This window comes from Drosophila arizonae, chromosome 4 (genome assembly GCF_054131065.1).
Source record: "Drosophila arizonae isolate 15081-1271.41 chromosome 4, UAZ_ARI_1.0, whole genome shotgun sequence".
In the NCBI taxonomy this organism is placed as follows: domain Eukaryota; kingdom Metazoa; phylum Arthropoda; class Insecta; order Diptera; family Drosophilidae; genus Drosophila; species Drosophila arizonae.
In genome coordinates, this window is record NC_142924.1 from 20,199,744 (window position 1) to 20,211,760 (window position 12,017).

General features: G+C 42.0%; 1 protein-coding gene across 5 annotated transcripts in view; it reads right to left on the bottom strand.

Annotated features, from left to right (window-relative positions):
• The window catches only part of Ac76E (adenylate cyclase type 2 Ac76E), a 40,183-nt gene that overhangs the window by 2,786 nt on the left and 25,380 nt on the right, over positions 1–12,017 (bottom strand). For all 5 annotated transcript variants that reach the window (XM_018008345.2, XM_018008344.2, XM_018008343.2 and 2 more), the window contains 11 exons: positions 8,775–8,908; positions 8,509–8,706; positions 8,300–8,422; positions 6,969–7,163; positions 6,644–6,871; positions 6,450–6,577; positions 4,203–4,361; positions 2,404–2,536; positions 1,706–2,345; positions 1,363–1,461; positions 297–415 (listed from right to left, as the gene is read on the bottom strand). In XM_018008345.2, the coding sequence (XP_017863834.1) occupies positions 297–415; positions 1,363–1,461; positions 1,706–2,345; positions 2,404–2,536; positions 4,203–4,361; positions 6,450–6,577; positions 6,644–6,871; positions 6,969–7,163; positions 8,300–8,422; positions 8,509–8,706; positions 8,775–8,908 (2,156 nt within the window). The remainder of the gene's footprint in view (positions 1–296; positions 416–1,362; positions 1,462–1,705; positions 2,346–2,403; positions 2,537–4,202; positions 4,362–6,449; positions 6,578–6,643; positions 6,872–6,968; positions 7,164–8,299; positions 8,423–8,508; positions 8,707–8,774; positions 8,909–12,017) is intronic.

A 12,017-nucleotide genomic window follows, 5' to 3' on the forward strand; every position in this document is an offset into this window, starting at 1 on the left:
GCAAGGGATAATAGAGGTTTGTCAGCTTGATGCCCAGAGGCGCAGTTGGAGGCGATGCCGTCCATAGAAAGCAAGAGTAGCAGCAGCAGCAGCAGCCGGTGTGCCCAATGGCTACGAAATCAAGCCTGTTGCTTGCTGTTTATTTAATTTAACCAAACGACCAAGTCCGCAAAACAAATTGAGTTTAATTCAATTTAATTTTAATGTCATTCTCGGCTGTTGCTGCTTGACCCCAGGCAGTTGGCAAAACTATGGTCCACACGGACCAACCAGGCCATCCACCCACACCCACTCACCGCCAGTCCAATGTTTTTCACCAGCTTGGATTCGGCAATGTTGGCAAAGGGTCGATCGGCGCCCCAGCATTCCACATATTTGGTCATCTTTGAAGAGGGACGATTGCGTGTGACATGGCCTGTTAAAAAAAAAAAACACACAACCACACACAATTCAATTTTGATTTTTCATTTAATAGATTTATGTAGGGCTTGAAGAGTTTTCCTTTAAAATTATAAATAAATTTGCATGCAAAAAACAAGCGCAGATAATCTGAGTTGAATAGAAAACCGACTAAAATCCGATTAGACAAGCGAAATGTGTTTAGTCTGATTGGAAAATCTATAAACATGGAATTTAGAAGTATATTTATTACATATTTCTAAATGTATAGCCTATATCTACACCCAATATTACAGTCATCTAGCTATTTGCTTTGGTTTCTGCTATCCATTTGTAATTCATTCTGGCTTTTCTGGCAATGCTCCGGCGTGATATTTATCGTGTTATTATCCTTAATCCTTGACTTTTAAGCTACGTGTTAATTCGTTTGTCAACTTCCCACACAATATTTAATCAGTTTTATTCATGTCCGAGCTTGCATTAAAAATGCCATCAAATTAAGCATTTGGCAGCCGTCGCGATGGCACGTGAGGCACCCATATAAAAAGCCATAAAACGAACAATGGGCCGCAGCTGCAGCAGTGGCAACGAGCACATAGCTCAGCTGGCTGTCAAAGGAAGCTTAATTGCCAGCGTTGGCCAGGTGCTGTGGTCCGGTCCGTGCACGCCTGGAAGCACCTGGGCCAGTGCGCTGCGCGCTTGGTCATGCCCAACTTTGCACAAAGGCCAACCAACAACAAACAACAACAAGCAACAACAACAAACAACAACAAACGCAAGCACATTAAGCTTATGATGCAAAAGTTGGGACACTGACGATAAAATTATGCATGAACTGGAGCTCATTTGCAAAAGTGATTTTCAACTGTTGCGCTTTATGCTCTGCCCGTGCCTCAAGCCTCTTTCACGCCCCTGCCGCACCCAAGGCCCGTTGCAATCTTCACTCCGTCTGTGGCAACTCACCTGCATGACTGCGAAAACTTTCGCCGCTGTGTATGGATAATTTGCGACCCTCGATAAAGGCGCCAGAGGAGCGACGTCTGTCGGCGAAGGACATCAGTCCTGAATGAACGAAAAAAAGAAATAAAATTAAAGAAGCTTTATTGAGAAAGACGCATTTTTATGCTGCCTGTATATTTATATTATTTACAAAATTAATCCATAGCTACAAATATAAATAATTTCTAAATTTAGGCAAGATTGGTGCAACTTTGAAGTCAAGTTGCATATATGTATGTGTATGTATATTTATATATTTATTTCCTTATGTATGCAGTCATTCCAGCTTTCAACTGCTCCAACTTACCCTGTACAGAGAGTTTGCGTCGGGAGCGCTCGGGTGCCTCGGCCACAGTCAAACTATTGGCGCCTCCTGCTGCAGCTGCTGCTGCTGTTGCTGTTGCTGTGGCTCCTGCTGCTGTTGATGTGGGCGTAAGATTGGCCGCATTGGCCGCTGTTGCTGGCTGGGTGCCACTGTTGGAGATGCCACTCTCGCTGCCACTCATGCTGAGCAGATCCTCGGCGGGCAAGGACAAGGCGGCCGACTTGGGTGCGGACTCGGAGGCAGCGGAGTCGCCGCTGCCGCGATGGGCCACATTTGGCGTTCCCTCATTGTTGATTTCTGGCTCGCTGCACTTGCCAACCAGCGGCTCCGTGGCATTAGCATCGTCTTCCTCTTCGGACAGCTCCTTGATGGACATGGATGCAGCCGAGGTGAGCGGCGCATGCAGTACCCCATCTTGGCTGTTCGTAGATATGGGTGAGAGCCTGTCAGGCTGTCCGTCGGCCACAGCAGCAGCAGAAGCAGCTGCACTAACTGGAGATCGTGTTTCAGCAGGCAGAAGCTTCTCAGTGACATCGATGTCTTCTTTGACGGCATGCTCCTCAGCTGGCTCCGTGTGCTCAATGCACTCCACCACCCGCGGCACACTGTGCATATAGGCAGGCTGTCGAGATGATGGTTAGCCGAGCAGCTCATTACGATAGATGAAACAAAAGACATACCTTGGGCGGCACAATGAGATACGTTTCAATTTTATGATCCGCTAGATATGCGTCTCGGCTGCCACCCTCGCCCTGCTCCACCTCAAACTTGTCGCCCAGAAAGTCCAAAGTTTGCTTTGTGATGTGCACGCGACTGTGAATTATATGTGGATTCATTGAATATATTCAATGCTCTATATATGTATGTATATGTATGTGTTATGTATATAAATTAAAGAACCTTTCTAGAATGCGTGTGGTCTCTCTCTCTCTCTTATTCCACTTGGCATCCATTTCCGTGCTTTCAATTGTAATTTTATTTTATTTATGCCTTTGTTGCGCAACCGAATTGAGTGTGTGCCCCAAGCCGTGGGCAAGGAATAAATAAAAATCATCTATGTGCAACTTGAAGTAGATTTTAGATAAAAGTGCCTCAGTGACTCAGTGAATAGAAATTCATAATCGACAACTGCTGATTAACCTTTTGATAACCTCTAGGCATTGCCACAATTGGCTGTACTTGGAAAGAGCAAATTTAATTGTAGATTAAACTCAGACTGAAATTGGATAAATCGCTATATAATGACCGGTGCTTGTCAGTTGCCTGAGCGTTTATTCTATTCTTAGGTCAGACACAACTCTAATTACATATAGCTTCGAGCCAGCCCGAGCTCGAGCTGCAATTGAAGGTAATGGCCCGAGGCTAAGGACGTGTTTAATTGCAATGCCCATGAAGACACATTAAAAATGGTATTATGACGTGTGGGGCAGCACCTTGTTTAGCTGCTTCACCTGCTGCCCGGCAGGCTCGCGTTTGTTTTGCTTTGGTTAGTTGGCTTTGTGTGGAATTAAAAGACAAAAAAACAACAAGTAAGAAAGCTCTAGTCGAGACTGCTCGACTACGAGATCCCCTGAACCCTCGGAGCAATAGATATTTCAATAATTTTTCGCGTCTTTCAGCTTACACAAGAAACACGCACACACGCACACACAGGCATACATACACACACACGCATACAGACACAAACACATACACACACTCACATACACACACACATACACAAACACATACATACACATGCACAAACACATACACACACATACACAGCCACATACACACACAAGCACCCACGCATAAACACGCATGGGCTGCAGTATACGCTTACTATGAGAACTTAATTGCTTAATAACTTTTTTTATGGACGTACGATCTTCATGAAACTTTCAGATTATGATTATAACATAAATATGCATGTAATTGCCAAAGCACAAGTCTCTAGTATTTGAAATACGCTTCTTACAAAAATGAGGGTGAGGGGGTGAATTTAGAGGTGGGGGGTTAATTTTAACAAAAACCGAAATTGTATAAATTGCATGTAAGCATACATTAAAAATTTGGAGACTCTAGTAATAAAGGTGTAGAAGATATAATTTTATAACTGGTTTTCGATAAGGGTTTTTATCGATAAAAAAAGATCGGGATAAGTTATCGATTTTTAATGATAAACTTGATATGCGCGCTGTAATTACGGACATTTTAAAAAAAATTTGAAGTCTCTAGCTCTTATATCTTCTGAAATCGACGCGTTCATACATACGGACAGACGGACAGACGGACGGACGGACAGACGGACAGACGGACAGACAGACGGACAGGGCCAAATCAACTCCGCTCGTCGCCCTGATCAAGAATATATATACTTTGTGGGGTCTGCCACGCCTCCTTCTGCCTGTTACATACATTTCAACAAAACCATTATACCCTGATTTCCCATTGAAAATGGGTTCAGGGTATAAAAATACAGAAATGACAAACTTACCCCGCAACGCCGCCGCTCTCCATGTGGTTGGCCAGGGTAACATCATCGCTCCAAACATCAAATTGCCACTTGCGGAGGCCAAGGACGCCGCAGAGCACGTTGCCCGTGTGTATGCCAATTCGCATGTCAACATTTATGCCGGTCGCCTCACGCACGTGTCTGCCGGAACGAGAGTAAAGCAAACGAAGGGCAAACAATGAATGTTGTCCGTCCAGTTGTGCTGGCTCATGTACAGAAATATTTACATACTTATATACTAACTAGTTCTAGAGTTGCGTAACGAGCACGATTTTATGTGCCATAAAACAACAGGACAACAACAGGCCAGCCTTTGTGAGCCCTGATATATGACATGTGGCCGACCACTCACCGAAGCACACACGTGTACACACAGCTAGGGGCTGGTTAACAAGTCCTTCGCCCGGTTATTAACAGCAAATAGTATTTTTGTAGTGCAGTGTGATGTGTTCGCAGCGCCAAATGAGACGCAGCAGAAGTAAATCGTCTTGGAAAACAAATCACATGGGAGTCCTTTAAGTTGATTTGTTTTCATTCCTTTTGTTTTACTTTGGGTCATTTGGTTTGCTCAACGATTGAAACACTTATGTGCACACTCAGATAACAACCTCCACTGGCTGTACCCAAGAAAAGCCTCAGGTTTTCCTAATGCCAAAGTTCTTTTTCGAGGCTCGCCCCCTTTATGAATTTGTAAAGTTTCGGGAATTAAATTTAATTATGCAGGAGTGCGATTACCTCGGTGTGCCTTATTCTTTAAAGTTCCAGCAGTGAGTACTCAAAATAAACGAATATGTGGGCGAATACAGGCTATTATTTCAACATGCTGGGCTCATCAAAAAAATGAGATAAGAGTTCACACAAATGTGCTGAGAATGCGAGCGGGCCTAGCACTTGTTTGTGCTCAGGTAAATCAAAAAATATTGCCTACTTTTGTGCGCAACGAAATGCTGTGCGCTCTTCAAGCAATGCGCTTTAAAGTGTTTGCTAAATAACACAAAACAACAGACGTCTGTTGCGTCTCACAATTTAACTTGTAGCTCTCACATACACACACACTCACATACACACACGAGATGCAAGCATTGTGGCATTTTCATAAGAAGCAAATTGAAAAAAACCCGCACTGCTTAATGGGCTGCATCTGCATGGTACAAACAAAGCGAGAAGCAAGTTGCTTTTCAGAACAGAGAGAGTGGGAGAGAGAGGGCATGAGAGAATGAAAAGCCAAATGCCTTCCGGCGAAGAACAAAAGAAATACTTAAAGTGAAATGAAATGTTAGAAAGCGGCCAAGCCAGAACAAAATAATAAACACAATAGGAATGCGCGTTGGCGAATAAAGAAATAAATGAAAAATGCGAATATATAGCAGCTCAAGTGCCGAAATTTAAATACCCTAAAATACTTTAAGCTGAGAAATTATATATTCAATATAGAAAAATATATCCAAAATGTATTTTTTAATGTATACAATAAAAAGATTTATGTGCACTCACATACTCAGGCAGTACCTCAGTAGCTTTTCGGACAATGGCCGTACGTACTTGCTACTGGGCCACTTACGCATGTAATAAAATTGGCTTTTGTGTCGATATTGTACAAAATATTCTGCTTTGTATATATTTTATGTTACTTTTTTTTTTATTCTTTGACCTATTCTTTTGTTTTGTGGGCGTCTTTTATTGCATGATACGATTTTAATAGGCGACATAAAAACTGGATCCATGTCCATCTACTGGCATTTAAAGCTGACATGGCCGCGCAATAAGCTGACAGCCAAGGCAGGGCGATAAAAACAATATCGTGACATCTATTTAGGCACAAATTAAAGCTTAACGTAAATCGACTTAATACTTGATGTATTAAATAAAAAGTGTGCACAATTTATTGTTGCATGTGTAGCTATCCCTGCATGCTAGTGTTTACGCTCGTGTCACTGATGCGTGTGTGTGTGTGTGTGTGTGTGTGTGTGCTTATCCACCTGTAACCCGATGGCCCACAGAAACTATCAAAGTGCTGAAAGCAAAAACAAACGTTTGCATAAGAGCTGGCGGAAACTCAAGCACACATACACACACAAACACACAAACACACATACACACGTACATAGGCACGCTCGTTCATGCAAGGAAAAACCAAACACCAAACAGCAAGTCAAAAGGGACGACCGAGGGCAAACATGTCGTATGCGTAACGCGCGTTCAATGTTGACTGTTTAAAGGGCAACTCACCTGATGGCATCGATCATTTGCAGGCCCATGTTGACACAATTTGTAGCATGCTGCGGCCGTGAGATGGGCAGCCCGGACACGCAATAATAGCAATCGCCCAGAATTTTAATGCGCAGGCATTGATTCTCCTATGTGTCAGAGGCAGGATAAGTCAGATGATTAATGCATCGCCAGCAGGTGCTGTTGCTACTCACCTGAGCTATTTGATCGAAGCGTCCGAAGAGATCGTTTAAGGTCTTGACCAAATCACTGGCCGTCAGGGAGGATGAGAGCGGCGTAAAGTTCACAATGTCTGCAAAAAGTATGGTGACATTTGTGTGCCGCTGCACGTGGAGCTCGTGGAAACGTGTGGCTGATGTTGACGCCTGGCCTCCAGCACGCTGGCAAGCATCCGCCATCTTCAGCATGATGCTCCGCTTGACCTGCATACAGAAACACATATACACACACGCACACGCACATACACACACACATTATAACGACAATAGCAAATCAGAGCACTTGCCAGCATTTGCTCACCTCGGCGGCGATGTAGGCGGGTATCACGCTCAGAAGCAGCTGCTCCTGCTGCTCGCGCTCGCACTCGAGCTTGACGCGTTGCTCGATGCCAGTGCGTGTTCCATCCACGGTGCGATTGTGGGCGGCATCCGACATGATGCGATAATAAAGACCGGAAACGGATGCGCTAGCCAGCATAACAATCTCGCCAAAGAGCTACGAGGGCCCGGGCGAGAGAGAAACGAGTGAGCAATGAGAGTTAAACGGGGTCACGCCAAGAACTGTTGAATAATAGAGTCTATTGGCAGGAGGAGAAGCAGGACCCACAATGCTCCACCACAGACCCCTAATCGGAATTCCCAACATACAATTGTGTCCCAGCTAATTAACTCTGCCACAATGCCCTGCGATGGGCATGGAATAAGTGAGTGAGCGAGTCACTGAACGAAGAATGGAGAGGGGGGTAATGGGGTGACTGGGTGAACTGCCACAGCACGAAAAATTGTGCTGCGGAAAACGAACCACGAGAAAAACTAAACAAGTAATTAAAGCGACAACTTTAAAAGTTGTTCAATTTCTATTTTGTCTGCCATTTGCAATGATTTGAAATACAAATTGGCAAATTTTAATTAAGCAAATAATAATTAAAAGTTGACACTGATAATGAGTAAAGTTTATGTAAATATAATTATCAAATATTACTTTTGCTGCAAATATCAATATTTAATTCAAAAATATATTTAATATATAATTTAAGAAAAACAGAGACTCGAAAATTTAATTGTACGTAATATAGTATAATTATAATTATACTATAATTAATTATTCGTAATGTAGTATATAGTGAAAACAGAGTGAGCGTCTCTCTATATCTACTGATTTATCATTTTATATTTTTATATACGAAATTCGTATTACGAATATAGTGTTGTATAGTGTTTATTGAAGCTAAGTAAAGCTTTTATATTTTATTTATATTTTAATAATTATTAATTTTAATAATTTTTAATAAATTTTAATCCGAGCCTTTTAATTGGATTGTGATATTTTTTTTTAACTTTTTTACCCTGAACCCATTGAAAATGGGAAATCAAGGTTTGTTTTATCGTAGTGTTCTCTCAGCCCACCTTAAATTGGTTTACATTAAAAATTTCCAATTTGAGCTTGCATTAAATACCAATATGAAAAATTGCATAAAACCTTACAAGCTTAGCACTCTATGAACTTTGTAAACTATAATAAACCCAATATTTTTCCGTCCATTTGCGCTCAACTTTTACGGCAAAAGCGTAATCCCAGTTTATGGCAAAACTGTTGCCACAGCGATGGGGCAATGCAAATAAAAAACTTACCATGGGCAAATTGCACGCGTAGTCCGGGCTGGTGCCGATTCTATAAACGATGTGTATGGCTGTCATAAATAAGGCTAACACCACAGAGACCGGCCAGGAAATGGGCAGCATCGTGTGGATGCCCTGCAATGCAAAGCGATGCAATTCATAAGCGGCGTATTAAATACGTATGCAGTCCACAATGTGGGCTTGCCACACCGACCACTTACCAGAAACAGGGCGTACATGGGCAGTGGGGCCAGCTCGCCGCCCGTGATGGCCGCAATGGTGCCCAGCGAGAAGGTGGTGACAATGGCAAAGGCCAATGCGGCCGCTGGGGAGCTAAGCACCGCCGGAAACTGCAGAGCCGTCAGTATTGAGCCGGAGATTACGGCTGCCAATGCCAGCAGCAGTGTCTGCAGCAGGTGCTATACACCATAATACACAGTTGTTATTTTACCCGACTAAGTATTAGTGCCACGGCTAATGCTCTCACCTGCTCGTAATAGACGCCAATCGCTATGGACACAACACATGCTACCAGCGACGTGAACAGGCCCGATCTGAAGAGCGACTTGCGCAGCCTCTGCCGGTAGCGTGTATATAAATCGTTCAGGTGGATGTCCTCAGCTGCAAAATACAGAAAATTCAAGTGCTCGAGCCATTAGTGTTGCGTGTTAAATGGGTAATTCGCTTTAAGTGCGACTCCAAGTACGGCACAGCTAAAAGCAGCCAAGCCATTCGATTGTGACATTAAAAAAAAATTACAAAAGTAACATGTATTTGACACGAGTGCCACAGCTATTAATTATACAAATAACCTATATACATATAAAGTATAATAGACATTTTTTCAATATCAAGGTTAGCGTAAGGAATAAATCGATAATAATCAGCCGATAATTGGATATTGATTGGCATATACTATGTAAGGAAATGCTGTACTGAATGAATACCAAAAACATATTCTGCTTGGGCTGCAAATTAAATAATATTAGTTGAATGGTCAATCGCTTTTAAATCTATATTTATGACTTTTATGAAAACTATGAACTAAGTATTTAAACTAAGTACTTGAACTAAGTATTTTCTCTAAGTGTTTCCTCTTTCTTTCTTTAAACAATTCCTCTGGAATTTCTCTCAGTATTTCCACTAAATAATTCCACTAAGTATTTCCTCCAGGTATTTAATGCCTAGTTGAACGATCACACACTTCACTTCTGACCTACTGACCCCCACCAGGCTTGGGCGACTGAAGAAATGCTGCAGCTGCTGCCCTTTATATAGGGCGCCTTTCACTCAAAGCCGAAGTCGCGCTCAGATTTTGAGCCGAACGACAGGTAGAGATCGTTGCAGTCGAGCTTTATGTGACGAATGGGAACACTCTCTTCTGCTGCAAGCATTCGTTTTACTTCGTTTTACTCACATGTAAATACCGAACGAATGCTGCTGCATACATGTAGAAAATTTGAGTGATCTTCTGTAATTGTTCGTCGTACCTTGGTGTCGTTCGGCAGATAGACATAGAGAGATGGGCAGGGTGACAGAGAGAGAGAGAGAGAGACGCATATACAAAAAGGTGCTGAACAGCCTATATATATTAATATTCATAATTATACTCGTATTTATCATTGTCAATATTCATAATTATTATGTGGCATAGGCAGCAGTTTCTTCTGCTCTACAGCTCTCTTAAGGACTAGGACTTCTTCATAGGACTTCTAGGACCTCTGCATGCATGCTCTGACATCAAAACGCACATACATACTGAACAGACGTTCAGACTAAATCAACTACTTATAAACCAATATAATTTATGGGGTTGTCCTCTTCCCCTTCCGCCTGCTTTATACATACAATAAAACCACTTTGCCCTGATTTCCCATTTACAATGGGCTCAGTGTATAAAAATGCTATTAGGGTGATGCTAAGTCCATTTTCAAATTATCTACTAAGTAGATATCATATATCTTACGCACGTCACTGCTGTCAAAACAAATTACAACGTGGCCAAAACACACTTTCAATAGCCAAAACACGTCAAATCTAACACATTGTAGTTCTTGTATTCTGTTTCGTCTATGTTAATCGATATGTAGAGTAACCATGTGGCCTGCTAATTGTCAGCCTTTAAATGCTTTGATTTATTTATGGCGCAAACATTGTTGGACAGTGTTGGCGTCAAAGTGTGTGAGTTGTTTATTTTTAGGCAGCCATACCTGCGCCAGGTGTTTATTGTTTATATTGCTTGAATTTTCGACTACGCGGACGAGGTCAACATTGATTTTTGTTCCAGCACATATACATCTAAATAAAAATATACATATACATGTTTTGAAGCCCATGTAAACCAACAGACAAATCAATACGAGCTCGTTTATAAACATAACATATACATATATTGGGAAAGTTTTGTGAATGGCCGAAATACACTTGGAGGGTCAAGTGCGTCTGGTTGCTGGCCTCTGTTGTTGACAGCCAGCTTGATTAATTAACTGAATGGGAACCGAATTGCCCAAATTACTTGTCGGAAAACCAGAAAAGTAATCCATTGAAAGGAAAACTAAATTTTCTCCTAGACTTCTTTAACATAAGAAAATCAATCGAAGCACAGATATTCGGCCAGCGCACAAGGATACAAGGATTCCTTATCGAATCAGCCAATTGATTACTTCTCAACAAGGACTTACAATTGTTATATCCCGCCTGGAGCACCCAAAGCTAAAGTTTTTGTCTGCTTTCAACTCAATAAAGAAATAAAAAAAAGTATTTTAAATACATTTTTATTAATGTAATGACATACGAAAAAAAACAACAGAAAACAGATATATGTATAGACTTTAACTCTAGCAGGACATAAAAAGGAAACGCAGTTAACCGCAAGCTTGAGACGCACATTAAGGATAAGAATCTCACTCCAGAGCGGAATGTGCGTAAAATTCAGCACATGCTGCAGGCAAAATGGAGCGCAAATCATCACAGTCACTTATCGACGTGGATGGATCGACCGCTAAGATGCCATACAAGCGGAATAATATATGTATATTGATGACATATTTGTTGTGTGCACACAAGTGCTGAATGGACGTCTAAGCCACATATCTAAATATAAATATATCAACAAAAGCATGTACACATACTTTCCGCTTAATACAGCTTGTTTTCGACAAAAGAAGTTTGTCACTCTCATTTATTCGTATAAATAAGTGTGCGCATTACTCAAGGAGCGGCCCTCGCAACTAGACGATGCCGAGCACTGCGGCTGCCTTCAGTTGTTTATTCTCAGCAATCAAACAGAAATTCTTTTGAAAGCGTTGGCTAAACTCACACTCTTTCACACACTGTATCACTTGCTCATATGTGTATGGGTGTGTGGGGGTGTGTGGGTGTGTGAAAGGATGACATATGCCCTCATATGTCTACGGCATTCTTGTGCTGTAGGTCATAAAAAGTACAGCATATAAAGCGAAACAGTTGAAGACTTTGACAGGATACAGGACGATGTTGACTGTGAAGCTTTTTGGCATAGATGTTATGCGACAGCATCGTGAATGAAAGCCGCAACGGCTTTTCACTGGGTTCCATGTGATTAAATACGTGCAGACACATATGTCAAGTCGTTCGGTGCCCCGTCCTCAGCCCGTCCTTTCCCCTCCCAAAAACTGTCGAGTAAATCCCCATGCGCTGCATACGGATTGACAGTGTGAAGGGTTAAGCTAGCAATCTTCTTATAGTGCTT